This window comes from Myodes glareolus, chromosome 9 (assembly GCF_982192425.1).
Source record: "Myodes glareolus chromosome 9, mMyoGla1.1, whole genome shotgun sequence".
Taxonomy (NCBI): domain Eukaryota; kingdom Metazoa; phylum Chordata; class Mammalia; order Rodentia; family Cricetidae; genus Myodes; species Myodes glareolus.
The window spans coordinates 45,248,319-45,264,232 of record NC_142034.1 but is presented as its reverse complement, the minus strand read 5'-3'; the positions used below and the strand labels follow the sequence as shown (position 1 = coordinate 45,264,232).

General features: G+C 45.9%; 1 protein-coding gene and 1 long non-coding RNA gene across 3 annotated transcripts; one reads left to right on the top strand and one right to left on the bottom strand.

Moving 5' to 3' along the window:
- The first annotated feature begins 1,187 nt into the window (after positions 1-1,187).
- On the top strand, positions 1,188-1,908 carry LOC146893115 (uncharacterized). Its single transcript, XR_015003702.2, has 2 exons — positions 1,188-1,274; positions 1,508-1,908. It is a non-coding gene; the product is annotated as an uncharacterized LOC146893115 (long non-coding RNA).
- Positions 1,907-10,026, bottom strand: Eral1 (Era like 12S mitochondrial rRNA chaperone 1). Of its 2 annotated transcripts, none has more exons than XM_085695406.2 (10): positions 9,717-10,026; positions 7,789-7,916; positions 7,337-7,414; positions 5,264-5,310; positions 5,061-5,122; positions 4,793-4,905; positions 4,470-4,712; positions 3,176-3,322; positions 2,980-3,060; positions 1,907-2,869 (listed from the first exon to the last, which is right to left on the bottom strand). In XM_085695406.2, the coding sequence occupies exons 1-10, from the start codon at positions 9,997-9,999 to the stop codon at positions 2,747-2,749; spliced, it is 1,305 nt and encodes a 434-aa protein (XP_085551532.1). In that variant the 5' UTR covers positions 10,000-10,026; the 3' UTR covers positions 1,907-2,746. The 2 variants fall into 2 exon arrangements, with proteins under 2 accessions (XP_085551532.1, XP_085551531.1); XM_085695405.2 differs by having other exon boundaries at positions 3,176-3,325; positions 9,717-10,024.
- Positions 10,027-15,914: the final 5,888 nt, after the last annotated feature.

Below are 15,914 nucleotides of genomic sequence, written 5' to 3'. Positions count from 1 at the left end.
CCCTGTACCGGTGCAGTGCTAACTAGATGAGGGAAGCTCACACATGGCAGAGGTGGAACACAAGTCTGTGCCGTGGCAGGAAACAGAACACCTCTAACAAACCAAAAGGTTAAGTCTCTCCTCCCACCCCACCCCCACCCCATTCTAATGTAGTTTGCACCTGCAGAGGAGAAACAGACCAGACTGTCTAGGATAAGATAAGGGGGCAGAACATCTCCCAGAAAGAGGGTCTAAATAGCAGAGGCTCAGCTGTGGAGTGTCTCACCAGGAATCTCCCCTTCCCCACGGAGAGAGACCCAAACAGTGCCAGGCTCTCACCTGCAGTGCCTTGGGCTCTAAAGGCCGGACCCCCAGGCCCTGACACTGGCTCCCACAAGAGCTGGGGCCTCAGGTGCTCTTCAGTCTCCCAGCGGGGTAACACTCACCCCGGGGACCTTGCCAGAATAGTGGCCAACATGCTTTGGCTCTGCCCATTTCCAGCATATTGAGCTAGCAAAAGTACAAATTCTAGCAATGGAAATTTAGGCTGAGGGGTCCACTGAGCTTGCTTCAGAGAGACTCCATCTAGATCCAGCTGCTAGAACCCTCCCTGTCCTACAGATTCAATAAGCATTCCCAACCATAACCCAGACCAAAACAAGGCCTTTCAGCAGGGCTTTAACAAACAACTAAGCCCTGAAGGATGGGGTGAGGACTTTTCTACTTCCTAGAAGTGGGTAGGCAATCAGCTTCATGGGGTGGGGGTGAAAGTCACCCATTTAAAAGAATAGAGGCAGCCGGGCTGTGGTAACGCACGCCTGTAATCCCAGCATTCAGGAGGCAGAGGCAAGTGATCTCTGTGAGTTCGAGGCCAGCCTGGTCTACAGAGTGAGTTCTAGGACAGCTAGAGCTATTACACAGAGAAACTTTGTCTTGAAAAGCAAATAATAAATAAAAATTTAAAAAATATAAGAAATGGAGGCAGGATGGAGGTGTAGTGCCAGTGATGGGGTTCTTAGCTGGTATAAATTAGGCCCTAAATTTCAGCTCCAGCATAAAAAAAAAAAAATAACAAAAACCCCAATAAATTAAACAAAAAGGGAAAGGAGCCAGTGACTTGTTTCATGAAGCCAGCAGGGGAAGAGTTAAGAAGTAGGGACTTATAGAACCCGGGAAAAGTACCCCACCCAGGGGAGGAGCCAGAGGGTTAAAAGCGGAGCTGCTAGAGCAGGAAGAAGAGACAAGACAGGCTTGCCCTGTCCAAAGGCTTCCCCTGACTGCAGCTCCACCTCCAGGTAAGCAGAGTGGCTGCCAGCCTGCTTGTGGGTCTGCCCAGGGAAAACCTTCCGCCTTGTTGCTCCTAGCTGTAACTCTGCACCCCTAATAGATCTGAATAGACCTTAGCTTCTTCCTCAAGCCACCTGGGTTACTGAGGCTACAGAATCTCTGAGGGGAGTGGAAGAGCAAGGAGGTATGGGTCCAGCCTCGACTGATCCTGCCCCAATGCCTTGGCTCTCCACCTCCACAGCTCTCTCCTCCAGGGCCTTGGCTGGGATATCATCATATACTGTAAGTTTGTGATGAGACACTACAGTATAGATGATGTACTAGTCTGGGTACCCCAGTTCTCGCTTCTGCCCGGTAGGGCAGAAGAATGCTGAAGACCACGGGGCTCAATGCTCAGCCTATCAAGCCTACTGACTGCTGTGGCACTTGGGAATGGCGAGGAAACCGTTACCATTACTGAGTTTAGTAATGGTAACGGTTCTCTTGCTGCTCCCAGAAACCGTGTCAAGAAGAGCTCACTGACTGACTCGGAGCAGACTTCTGGAAGAAAAAGAGACCCCAGGCTGACAAGAGAATGGGGGGCAGGGAAATGGGCCTATTTTTCTCCTCCCTGTTCCTAAGAAATAAAGATAAAAACATGAACACTTGTCACTTAACTTTATTAGCACCCAAGTCTGGGTAGCAGAGTGGGGTGGGAGGGATCAAGAACTTGGGTGAACAAGTGGAACTATCTCATTTAAGAACTACAGGTTGAAGCCCGGCAGTGGTAGCACACGCCTTTAATCCCAGCACTCAAGAGGAAGACAGGTGGATCTCTGTGAGTTCAAAGTTAGCCTGGTCTACATGGCAATAGTCAACCAGAGTTGTATAGTAAGAACCCTGTCTCAAGGTGGGTGTGTGTGGAGAGCTAAAGAGATGGTTCAGTAGTTGAGAGCACTGGCTGCTCTTCCAGATGACCTGGGTTCAATCCCCAGCCACCACATGGCAGCTCACAACCGTTTGTAACTCCAGTTCCAGGGGATCTAACAGCCTTACACAGACACACCAATGCAAATAAATAAACCATTTTTAAAAAATGAAAGAATTTACAGGTCCTTCTGTAACTTCAAAGTGAGGAACTTAGGGACAAAGAGAAAGGTTTTTCCTATCAACAACTGGAGGGCAAGAGTTTGGGTCCAATGCTACAGAATGAATGGGATGACCCTATTCACACCATGGGGATGGACTTCTAAGACCTACATAGCTGAGACCCTAGGCAGAGGAACAACCTGAGAACTGAGCTAAGGCAGCTTCTTTCCTTCAATGGAAAACATGGTTGGACAGGCACTGAGCAGACTCAACAAGTCCAGGCTGGCTAGCAGCCAGCCAGTGTCCATGGTCCTTAGCAGCCCTGCAGGCCCCCCTTTGACAGGGGTAGTTCTATCAGTTACTCTCCCAAAATCTTGAGCAGGAAGGTCCTGGGAACAGCAACAGAGGATGGTCATTTGAGAAGTTTCACAGAGAGGCGGATGCGAACATCACAGAGGAAGATGTCCATGAGGTCTCGGCCTACCTCCTGTGCAATCTGGGAGATCAAGAGGCCCTTCTGGCCAATCAGGATCCGCTGCAAGTGGTGAAAAGAGACACATGGTTCTGTTGTCTGGCCTCACAGGTGGGGGAAGACCCCTCAGTTGATACTGCTGCTGCCCCATCTCTGAGCCTGTCCTCACTTACCATATGAGATTCTTTGGGTACCAGAAGGTTCTGCTGGATCACTAGCTCCCCACTTGGTCCTTCCTCCCATATCACTGTCTTCTGTATAAGGAGACATCATGACTAGTCAGGCAGGCTCATTTCTATCTTGTGGTACCCAACTGTTCCAGGCGTGTGCCTGCTGTACAGGCCCTGGGTCCTTTTATTCTGTCCACACCTGCTGCACACCGTAGGGCACCTCCTCAGGCAGGTACTCTAGGAGCTTCTCTCGGATTTTATTGGCACAGATCTCTTCAGGGGTCTGGCTAGTGAGGACTCCGCTGTGGAACTCCCAGGGTCCTGGTCTGGCCTGTGCCAGAAGGTACTGCTGTGGGTACAAAGGAATAGTGGGCTCTTAACCCCATCAGTACTTCCCTATTTATGCATACTTCTAGGAGAAACAAGCGCTTTTTGTTTTTGACTGGTTCTCATGCAGGCCCCAAACTGACCTTAAAAGTGCTATATAGGGCTGGGCAGTGGTGGTGCATGCCTTTAATCCCAGCACTTGGGAGGCAGAGGCAGGTGAATCTCTGTGAGTTCAAGGCCAGCCTGGTCTACAAGAGCTAGTTCCAGGACAGGCTCCAAAAATAAAAAAATAAAAAAAAATTGCTATGTAGTAGCAAAGGCTGGCTGGCAAATTCTTTTTTTTTTTTTTCTCCCCAAGACAGGGTTCTCTGTACTTTGAAGCCTGTACTGGAACTCACTTTGTAGACCAGGCTGGCCTCAAACTCAGAGATCCACCTGTCTCTGCCTCCCAAGTGTTGGGATTAAAAGCGTGCGCCACCACCACCCAGCCTGGCTAGCAAACACTTGATTCTTCTTTAACCTGACAAGCCCTAGAACTATACAAATGAGCTACCACAACTGACTGTAATGCCTTTTTAAAAAAAGACAGGATCTCATGGAGACCAAGCAGGCCCGGTATATCCTAATTTGTTCAGGCTGGTCTTGAATTTCCAGTGTTAAAAATGTCCTAAATGCTAGAATTAGAGGTGTGCACCACCATGTCCACTTTAGTGGTGCTAGAGATCGAATCAGCACCTCTTACACACTAGGTAACCATTACACCGAGATACATTCCTGTTCATTTCTGGTCTCTTTATGTAGCCTGGCTGGTCTACAACTTCAGTGGGGAGACCAGGCTGGCCTCAAACTGAGTACTCCTTCTGCTTCTGCCTCCTGAATGTGGGGATAACAGGTGTGTGTCACTACAGCTGGCTGTTTTTGGTTTCCTGAGATAGGGTCTCATTGTAACTGAAGTGCCTCTTGAATTCAATGTGTAGATGAAAATGACCTTGAACTCCTGATCCTCTTGCCTTGCCCTCCCGAATGCTGGGATTACAAGTACGAATTACCATAGCCAGGTTTTCGTTTTGTCTTTTAAAAGACAGGATCTTAGTCTATAGTCAGGCAGGTCTGGGTGAGGCCTATCTTTACATGGCAGAGATGGGCTATGGGCAAGGCTAACTGACCTTTAGTATGTTCACATCCTTGTTGTTTAGTGCTGATAACATGAAGATCTCCTGGAAGTAGGGCCAGCCAATTCTCTGAGGGTTTCTCACTGAGTGTGTATTGGGGTCCCTAGTTGCAGGGCTGGGGCAGGGGGTGCCAAGGTGTGCAGCCTGCTTGATGTTGAGCTTATTGCCATTGACCACACCTTCTGTGAGGGCTGCTGTCAGCTCCAGGAGAACTGACTTCTGCTTCAAGCAATCTACCTGTAGATGGGGATGAGCAAAGTACATGGTGAGCGAGATGAGACCGTGGAGAGACTCTTCCTCAGGTGGGCAGTACTCACCTTGTTCAAGACCAGGATGCTAGGAACCTGGGAGAAGCGGGTCAAGCACTGCAGCACCTGGGGGCTTAGCTGGCTCCTGGTCCACTTGTCTGACACATCCACAAGAACTACAACTAGAAGGCGGCAGGGAGACAACAATAGACAACAACCTTCTTCCTGACCCACAATAACTTCCAGGCTATAGGTTCTGGCCAGATCCCAAGCTCCCAAACTCCCAGAAATGAAAGGCTATGTAAACAGGGTTTCAGATTTTTAGTTTGAGTCTAACCAAGATCAGCAGATTCCATGCTCTTCCATGGGTCTTCCAACAAAGACAGCTCCAGATGGTGCCTAAAAGATAAATCTATCAGTCAGGAAGGTCGTACTCTTATGAGGAATGGGTGTAATAGGGAAAACTTGCAGCTCCTAGGAAGGAATATGCCCTCCTCTTTATCACCCCACCGTCCCCACATCTGTTCCCACAAGTAATACCTCTTCTGTTTAACAGGACTGATGATGCCAGGTGTGTCGAGCAGAATCTAGAATCAGGAGAGAAACCCACCCCCACCAAAGGAAAAGATTTTTTAAATGGATTAGTGGGGAGAAATATCACACATATCCCCACTTTAGGTTCTAGGAGTCAACCTAGGGCTTTATACATATTAAATAAGGTCTTTTTGTTTTGTTTTTCAAGACAGGGTTTCTCTCTGTAGCCTTGGAGCCTGTCCTGGAATTCACTCTGTAGACCAGGCTGGCCTTGAACTCACTGAGATACACCTGCCTCTGTCCCCCAAGTGCTGGGATTAAAGGCGTGAGCCACCACCACCCGGCTTTAAGTAAATATTCTAAAATAAATCTGTGGAGTGACAAGAGGCTTTTTATTTATTTATTTTCATTTTGTCAGGGTTTCACTGTGTAGTCCTTGCTGTCCTGAAATTCATTATGTGGAACAGGCTAGCCTTCAACTCATAGAGATCCATCTGCCTCTGCCTCCTAAGGATTGGGATTAAAGTTGTGCACTATCACACATAGCTAGAGAGAGATCATCTTTTTTTAAAGTATTTATTTATTTATTTATTTATTTATTTATTTATTTATTTATTATGTATACAATATTCTGTCTGTGTGTATGTCCACAGGCCAGAAGAGGGCACCAGACCCCATTACAGATGGTTGTGAGCCACTATGTAGTTGCTGGGAATTGAACTCAGGACCTTTGGAAGAGCAGGCAATGCTCTTAACCAAGAGAAGTCATTTTTGATATTAGCATCCTGCCTTTCTTTCATGGGTAAGCTGTTATTGACTTTAGATTTTTTTACCCTTTGGCATTGTCTTAATGTTACATGGGGACTCCAAAGAAAGAGGATGACCTTTAATCCCAGCACTGGGGAGGCAGAAGCAGGCAGATCTCTGAGTTGGAGGCCAGCCTGGTCTACAGAGTGAGTTCCAGGACAGCTACACAGAGAAACCCTGCCTCAGAAAAGAAAGAATGAGGCTGACTAAATGAGGGTGAATGCTGGAGATGGGGGGCTCACTGGCAGAATGCTTGGGCAGTTCCCAAGCCGCCCTGGGTTACATTCCCCCTCACTGCACAACATATAACACAAAACCACAGAGTTCAATGCTGAATTGTGCTTTCTTTAGTCAGGTGGGGTGTCATTCCTATAATGTTTAGTCAGGTGGGGTGTCATTCCTATAATCACAGCATTTAGGAGACAGAGGCAAGAGGATCATTTCAAGTTTAAGGGCAGATTGGTCTATACATTTAGACCAGTGCTAGTCAGGGCTACATGGTAAGACCCTATTTCTGAAAGGGAAAAAAAAAATGAAGATTCCGAGTTAGACATGGTGGTATCTCTTGTATCCCAGCACTTGAGAGATGGAGTAGGCAGAAAGATAATAAAATCAAGGTAATCTCTGGTTACATAGAGAGGCCAGCCTGGGACATGAGACTGTCACAAACACAAAGGAAGGAGTGGTTCAGTAAAGGTGCATGCTGCCAAGCTTGACAACCTAATCTTGGTTCTGAGGATTTACAGGATAGAAAAAAAGGAGAGACTCCTGAAAGTTGTCCTTGATCCCCTCCCCCATGCAAGCGCCACAGTGTGTGAGCATACACATAAAAAACTTCAGAACACAATGGCAAAGGAGGGAAGGGAGAGGAAGGAACTGCGTGGAGTCTTAAGATAGGGAAGTCCTCGCTGGGAGTGGAACAAAGGGAGTTCCAAGACAGTCTGGGCTACACAAAGAAACCCTGTCTTGAAAAGAACAACAAAAAACAAAAAATGGGGATGATGTCTTCTATGCACTTCTTTTTCTTTTCTTCAGTTTTCCGTTGCTGTTGTTTTTTTGTTTGTTTGTTTTGCTTTTGTGTTTCAAGACAGGATTTCTTTGTATAGACCTGGTTTTCCTGGAACTCACTTTGTAGACCATTGCTGGGATTACAGGTGTGTGTTACCACCACCAACATGCCAGGCTGAATTTTCATTTTTACAAAGACTAATGGTAAGAGAGAATAGATTAGCTTCACTCTATCCTGTTTGCAGAACTTCTGCAGGTACCTACCACCTGGGCCTCCTTCTCCGTGATGACCCCTAGAGCTTGGCATCGAGTGGTGTGCACCTTCTTGGAGACAGGAAACACCTTCAAGGAAGAAAGAGGTCCCAGTAAGATCCTTGATCCCTCCCAGGCCATCTCCCCAGGCATAAGTGAATGAAAAAAACAAAACAAAACGAGAAAGAGGTGGTGTAGGGGGACTGAGTAAATAAATGGTCCAATGGTTAACAGAACTGACTGCTCTTCCAGAGGACCTAGGTTCAATTCCCAGCACCCACATGCTGGCTCACAACTGTCTGTAACTGCAGTTTCAGAGGATCCAACATCCTGGGATTTTCTGGCCTCTGTAGGTACACAAGTACTACACAGACATCTATGAAGGCAAAACCCCCATATACATAAAATAGTGAAATGTGTAAAAAGGGAGGTATAGGGGTTGGGATGATAAAAATGTGGTATACTTTACGGCCCAGCAGCTGATTGGAGAGTGTTGACTTTCCTGCATTTGGAGCTCCCAGGAGGACCACTCGGAGGACCCGTGGATTCTCCGGCATGTCAGGAGTATGGACCAAGAGCAGATTCTGCTCATCTGTTATGATGGGAACATGAGTGATATATTGGAATCTAGACCCTTTTAGATACTCAGCTCTGATACCCAAGGAGGAAATCAAGACAAAAGATTAGTACACCAGGCTGAAGTTACCCATCCTAACTTTGAGACTAGTTTGGCATTTAATTTTATTGTATTTTTCAGGTTATCTAACCTCTCTAACTAAGCCCCTTGGTTTTCTCACATGTAATGTGGAATCGCACTAACAATATCTATGAATAACTTTTTCACAATGACAACTGTGTAAAAAAAAATTGCTCAACCTAGATTGGGCATTGTGATATACACATATACCTGTAATCACAACCTTTGAGAGGCTTAAGCAAAAGTGGATTACTGGGCTGGGCGGTGGTGGCACATGCCTTTAATCCCAGCACTCAGGAGGAAGAGGCAGGAGTATCTCTGTGAGTTCAAAGCCAGCCTGGTCTACAGTGTTAGTTCTAGGACAGCCAGGGCTGTTACACAAAGAAACTCTATCTCGAAAAAAGAGTGAATTACATTTGAGACACAGACCAGCCTGGGCTACATAACTAGACCCTGTCTCAAAACAAAAACAAAAACATAAAAACAAAAAAAAAAATCAACCTCACTAAATTACAATGGAGAAACAGCACTTTACATATGGAGGGGCAGTGGGCGACAGCACACACTTTTCATCTCAGCACTTGTGGGCGCAAGGTCATTGTAGAGAGTGAGTTCCAGGACAACCAGGGCTACATAGAGAAACCCTGTCTCAAAAAACCTAAATAAAGCTGAGTGGTGGTCGCACAAAGCAAGTTCCAGGACAGTCAGAGCTGTTACATAGAGAAATCCTGTCTTAAAAAACAAAAACAAAAAACAGAAGTAAGTAAGTGAATAAATTAATAAAATAGATGTGGTGGCCCAAAGTTGCAATCCCAGCATGCAGGAGATTGGGAATAGTGAGCTTCAGGTGATCAAGGGCTAGGGTGAAACTCTGTCTCAATATGCCCTCCCAAGAAAAGCTGACCTTTCTTTCTCAAGGAGCATGGACTGGAGCCTGGTAGGAGACTAGTCACTGTTGACCGCAACATGGTATCAGATCGGAAGACCAAGAAATTTCGCAGAACCTTCACAGCAGCATTAGTAGGGTGCTACAGTCAGAGCTGAAGAAATTTCTGGAACTGGAGATCCTCCTGCCTCTACCTACCCACCGTGGGGACTACAGGCATGCACCATGACTACCTGGCTCAAGTCAGTGTCTTAATAAGTGGATGGGGCTCACCATTCATTTATTGGGTCTACACTCTGCTTGCCATGTGGCTAATGATCTTGGGGGAGCATTACTGACTGCGACCTACACAAGTTTCCTCCCATTCTTAACTCTTGCTGCTGTTAGATTTAATATTTGTGTATTTGCATGAGCTTATAGAAGTCACAGTACAACTTTCTGAAGTTGGTTCTCTTTCCACCATATGGGTCCCAAGGATTGTTCAGCTTGTCAAGCAACAAGAGCCTTTACTTGCTAAGTCATTTTACAGACCCTCAAACTCTCTAACAACGTCACTACTTGTCTCTCTTTGGAGACAGATTTATTTTCTATCAAATGAGAGAGGCTAAAATGATATCCCCAGAGACAGAGGGATTTTAACTAACCTACACGATTGCCACTGCTGAAACCATCGGAGGCCAGCCATGGCAAACACCTGTAATCCCAACACTCCAGAGGCTGGGGCAGGAAGATCCGAGTTCCACACTAGTTCCACGGGGAGACCTGTCACAAAACGAACACCCGCAACCAACATTAACTGAGCCCTTTACCTCTGTGTACCGACACCGCGGGGACGCTCGGAGTCAACGAACTGTCAGGCTGAGGGAATCCAAGGATTCGGTCCAAGGCGGAATCCTGACCATAACGACCAGAAGCGGCGGCCAGCAGGGGACCAGAGGAAATGGCACCCCCAACACAGGACACGCACCTCGCCTGGTTACCTAGAAGCGAGCCGGGCGGAGCCACCCACTCCCTCCCAGCCTGCGGGCCCAGCTGCCAGGCTCCGAATAAAGATCGAACTAGGCCAGCACAGTGCCGTCTGGGGGCAGCCATTTTGCCGCAATGCACTCTGGTACCGACAGAAGCGCGCTACGATTGGGCCGTGAGGCCCACAGACCACCGAGTAGAAGAAAACTAGATCCGCCCCAACGGAACCGAGGCTCACGGGATGTCCAGGGCTGGGTAGGCCGGTCGAGCTATCGGCCGAGGCTCAGGGAGGCTCAGTAAAGACAAGACTGTGATGTATTTATGGTCTGCGTGAGTATAACGGTCGTCTCGAACTCCCATTTCTCCTTCTCCTTCTGCCGGAGTTTTGTAAAAGAGCTTTGTAGTCCTGTTTTCTGATTGACCACCATTCCTCGGGAAGCCAAGCCGCCAGAACCGTCCTTCCAGCGCCGCAAGAGGAAAAACTCTCGTGATGATAACAATGGACGTGGGGAAAAGGCGCTAGGAAATTTCACATTTCACAGGAAAGATTTTTTTTGAATATTTGTTTTTGTTATTTTATGTGCCTGCATCTGTGCACCATATATGTACTTGGTGCCGGAGGAGGCAGTGAGCCTCCACATGGTTTCTGGGAATCAAACCTGGGTCTTTCACAACAACAAGAAGTGCCCTTAACCACAGAACCAACTGTCCAGTCCAAGATTTCTCTCTCTCTCTCTCTCTCTCTCTCTCTCTCTCTCTCTCTCTCTCTCTCTCTCTCTCTTTCCTGTCCCGGAACTTGTTCTGTAGACCAGTCTGACCTTGAATTCGGAGTTGTGCCTGCCTTTGCCTAATAAGTGCTGGGATTAAAGGTTTATCCACCATCTCCCGGCTCAGTATCCTTTCTAATAGCATCTAAGAACAAGCAGCCTAGAGGTGACACTACTCACAATGGGCTGGGTCCTACCATGTCAGTCACTAAGAAAATACTCTACAGGCCTGCCTACAGCCCAATCTTACGGAGGCAACATCGCAGTTGAGTTTTTCTCCTCTAAGATGACTCCAGCTTGTGTCAAGTTGATATAAAACTAGGTATCATGGTTTGCTTTTGGAAATCTGCGTTTTTGTGGTATGCTAGCCCTCTGTTAAGGAGTGGTACTGTGGATGGCATTCCTGTTGAGCAATAGACTGCATTTGCTTCCTTAACTATCAGCTCCTATCTAGTCCCTGTGTCTAAATCTTTCTGGAGGAAACCAGAACAACAATAACAATAACAAATAGGGCAGGTTGCTGGATGTAGTGGGTGTTCCTGTAAACAAGAAAGATGTTCAAGGATGTTCGAGGCCAGCTTTGGAAGGATCCTTATCTTAAAAAAGGAGGGGGGGGCACAACTGGGGGGACCTGGCATGTTAGATGGTTAATCCCAGGATTTAGGAAGCAGAGGCAGGATGATCTCTGTGAGCTGGCAGTCAGCGTGGTCTATATATCCAAATCCTAGGCAAGCCAGCACTACCTTGCAAGTTGTATGCCAGCCAGGGCTACATAGTGAGACCCTATCTCTAAATAAATAAAACATAGTAAGATAAATAAATGATCGGGAAGATGGCTAAGATGGTTGGTGCAAATGCTTGCTGTGCAGCCTTGATCTTGATTCCAGCCCTAGAACCTGCCATTAGAGTCAACACAATTGGCTCCTGAAAGTTGCTCTTATATTTCATAATGCATGTGCACACAGGTGCGCGCGCGCACACACACACACACAAACAGAGAGAAGGGAGGGCAGTTTAAATAGAGATCAGGCATGTAACTCAGTTGGTAGTCTTTGCCTAGTATGCAGGAGCACCTGGGAAGGAAGTGAGGAGGAGAGAAATGATGTAGTTGCTTAGCCACCTAGGATCTCCTGGGTGATGTAGCAGCCAGAAGAACATAAATGGCCATCTTTGGATTTTGTGGCCTTGAGCTACTGTTGCCCTTTCAAACTCCACCATTTTGCAACTTGTGCTCGTGATTAGTTAGTCAAACTCTTGAAACTGTAAGGTACATCTGTCAGATGAGAATTTATTTAGCATCTACTACATAGATGCATTGTAGGGTGCTGGGGATATGGACTTAAACTTCTACTGTGAGACACACATCTAGATAGAGGTCCCCGAGTCCTACGTCTGTGTGTGTGCCACCGTCTGTGACAGTAACCTGACAGAAAGACAGTACATCAGTACAGGTACTTTGGTGAAAGCCTAAATGAAATGAACTGAAGAAACAATGCAGTTCGAGCTGGAGTGGAGCTGGGTATGTTGGCTGGCTCACACTGATAATTCTAGCACTTGGGAATCTGAGCCAGGAGGATTTCTGTGAGTTCAAGGGACTCCTGGGCTACACAGTGAATGAAACACTACAAAAAACGGTGGGGAAACAGCCCCCTCCCTGGAAACCCACAAACCTCGGGTTATGGCTCAATTGGTTGAATATTTGTCTATAAAGCACAAAAGCCTTGGTTAGATCCCAGCACCACATAACACAGGGGTCTGCTGGAACACACCTCTGATCCCAGCACTCAGCAAATGGAGGCAGGAGAATCAGAAGTTCAGGGTCATATTCAGCTACAAAACAAGTTCAAGGCCAGTGTAGGATACTCGAAGCCCTATCATTCATTCTTCCATCCATCAATCCATCCATTCATCTCTTTATGTTGTCATTGGTTTTATTTTATGTGTATTGTTGTTTTACCTGCATGTATGTCTGTGTGAGGGTGGATGCCCTGGAACTGGAGTTATAGACAGTTGTGATCTGCCATGTGTGTGATAGGAATTGAACCTGGGTCTTCTAGAAGAGCAGCCAGTGCTCTTAACTGCTGAGCCATCTCTCCAGTCCCTATATTGTCATTGTTATTTGTTTTTTTCTTTCTTTTTCTTTTTTTTTTTTAAATATTTACCTATTTATTTATTATGTATACAATATTCTGTCTGCTTGTATGCCTGGAGGCCAGAAGAGGGCACCAGACCCCATTACAGATGGTTGTGAACAACCATGTGGTTGCTGGGAATTGAACTCAGGACCTTTGGAAGAGCAAGCAATGCTCTTAACCGCTGAGCCATCTCTCCAGCCCCCTGTTATTTGTTTTTTCGAGGTAGGGTTTCTCTGTAACAGCCCTGGCTGTCCTGGAACTTGTCCTGTAAACCAGGTTGGCCTTGAACTCATAGAGATCCACCTGCTCTGCCTTCCGAGTGCTGGGATTAAAAGTATGTGCCAGGGGCTAGAGAGATGGCTCAGTATATGGAGAAAAAAACCCTGATGATACAGGTCAGTTTTGAAGGTGGAGAGAACCAACTGGCCAGGCTTTTGTTAAAGGAATGGTGTCCAGAGAATCTCTGACTGATGTAGGATGGATGGAACCAGAAAAGTCCAGTTAACTGATGGTTTGCAAATAGACCCAGTTTCCAGCTTTCTTCTCTGTTCGTGGAGGAAACAAACATTTTGGAACATTATATTCTGGGTGTTCTATGGGCGTATGGAATCCCAGAGAACAAGATGCTACTAAATATGGGGACAACCAGCAATTAGAAAAACATGAATCTTCTTTGATGGACAGGTAGGTGAAATACTATCAAAATTGCTACTAGGCTAAAGGAAAGTTCAGGTCAAATGATAGTAAGTAGCTGGGTATGGTGGTGTGTTCCTGCCATCCCAAAATCTGAAAGTTTGAAGACAGCCAGAATTACACATCAATTGCCAGGCCAGCCAGGGCAACGTAGTGAGACTCTGTCCCCCACCCCAAAAGTAGATAAATTACTGAATGCAAAGTCAGCAAAAAACAGTAAGTATTTCTGTGCTAACACATATAACTCCAGAAGGATCCAGGAATAACAAAATTTTATGAGTCACTGTCTAAGTGACTAGTCGTTCTTTTAAAAAAAATATTTAACTTTACTTTATGTGCATGTGGTATAAAGGTGCCAGATTCCCTGGAACAGGAGTTACAGACAGTTGTGAGCTGCCATGTGGGTGCTGGGAATTGAACCTGAGTCCTCTGGAAGAGCAGTTAGTGCTCTTAATCACTGAGCCATTCCTCTAGGCCCCATGATTAGTTATTCTTTAAGATTTACTTTTTTTCCAAGACACAGTCTCTCTATGTAGCCTTGGTTGGTCTGAAACAGAGATCTGCCTGCCTCTGTCTCCTTAGTGCTGCGATTAAAGCCCCCATACCCAGTTTGTATTTATTTAGTTATAATCGTGTGTATGTGCCACATGTCTGTAAGTATCCACAGAGGTCAGAGTTATCCAGTCTCCTGGGCTGGAGTTACAGGCAGTTGTGGGATGCTTGATGTGAATGCTGGAAACTGAACCAGGTTCCTTCTGAAAGAAATACATGCTCAAAACTGGATAGGTGGCTCAGTGGTTAAGAGCACTAACCGCTCTTTCAGAGAACTCTGGGAGAAAAAGATCTCTGACACCTTCACACATACATGCAGGAAAAGCATCGTTGCAAGCTGGTGCACGCCTTTAATCCCAGCACTCAGAAGGCAGACGCAGGTGAATCACTGTGACTTCGAGGCCAGCCCAGTCTACAGAGCTAGTTCCAGGACAGGCTGCAAAGCTACACAGAGAAACCCAGTCTCGAAAAACAAAACTCAATGCAAATAAATAAATAAATAATTTAAAGAAAATGCATGCTCTTAAACTCAAATCCATCTTTTCCTTATAGCCTGTGCTTTGTTACTTTTTTCAGTGTTGGGAACTCAATGCAGGGTTTCTCAAAATTTATGCCAATATTCTCCCACTGATTTATATCCCAAATAATCCCTTTCCCCCCCTTTTCTATCTTCAACTTTTTTTCTTTCTTTTTTTGAGATAAGGTCTTTTTTTATAGTCCAAACTGACCTGAAACTCATTATGTAGCCCAGGCCAGCCTTAAATTTTCACAGATCCTCTTGTCTGTCCCCTGAGTGTTGGAGTTATAGACATATGCCACTGTTAGCTATAAATAGACCATTTTGTATAGCTATTCCATTTTTTCCATTTTGGTGACAACTCCAGTAACTCCAGTATTTTGGTTTCTTTTCTTCTTTCTTTTTTCTTTCTTTCTTTCTTCCTTTCTTTTCTTTTCTTTTTTGTTTTGTTTTGTTTTTTTTTGTTTTTCAAGACAGGGTTTCTCTGTAGTTTTGGAGCCTGTCCTGGAACTAGCACTTGTAGACCAGGCTGGCCTCAAACTCAAAGAGATTCACTTATTTCTGCCTCCCAAGTGCTGGGATTAAAGGTGTGCGCCACGACTGCCCCAGCCAGTAATTTGGTTATTTGGTTTCTAGAAGTAAATTAACTTGTTTCACTAAATTATGCTAGATTCCTTTTCTTTTCTTTTCATTTCTTTTCTTTTCTTTTCTTTTCTTTTGAGACAGGGTTCCTCTGTGTAGCCCTAACTGTCCTGAGAGTACCTCTGTATAACATGCTGGCTTCAAACTCACAAAGATCTGCCTCCCTCTGCTTCCCGAGTGCCAGGATTAATGGCTTGCACTACCACCACTTGGCTGTTTCTGCTAGATTCTTTTTTGTTTTTAAGATTTATTTGTATTTATTTTGTGTGCAATAGTATTTTGCCATGTATGTCTGTGTGAGGGTGTTAGATCTTGGAGTTACAGACATTGTGAGCTGCCATATGGATGCTGGGAATTGAACCTGGGTCCTTTGGAAGAGCACCCAGTGCAGTGCTCTTAGCTGCTGAGCCATCTCTCCAACCCTACCCTCTAGATTCTTGATTGCCCTGTTCACAGGCACTAGGTAATAGCCAGACAGGAAAGATGTTTATTGATGATCTACTATTCTTTGACTCACTGAGCCAGGTATTGTGCTGCATGTCTTTAAAAGACAGGTGTGTCTCTGTGAGTTTCAAGGTTTATGTGCTAATTCAAAGCTACATGGTGTGAGACCTTGTTTCAAAACAAAACTCACTGGTTACCCTAGCAATGGCCATCCGAGGTGAGGCCCGAGGCCCTAAAAGGAAATCTGCTGGGATTAAAGGGTGCACCACCGCTGTCTGGCCCAGCTCTGAT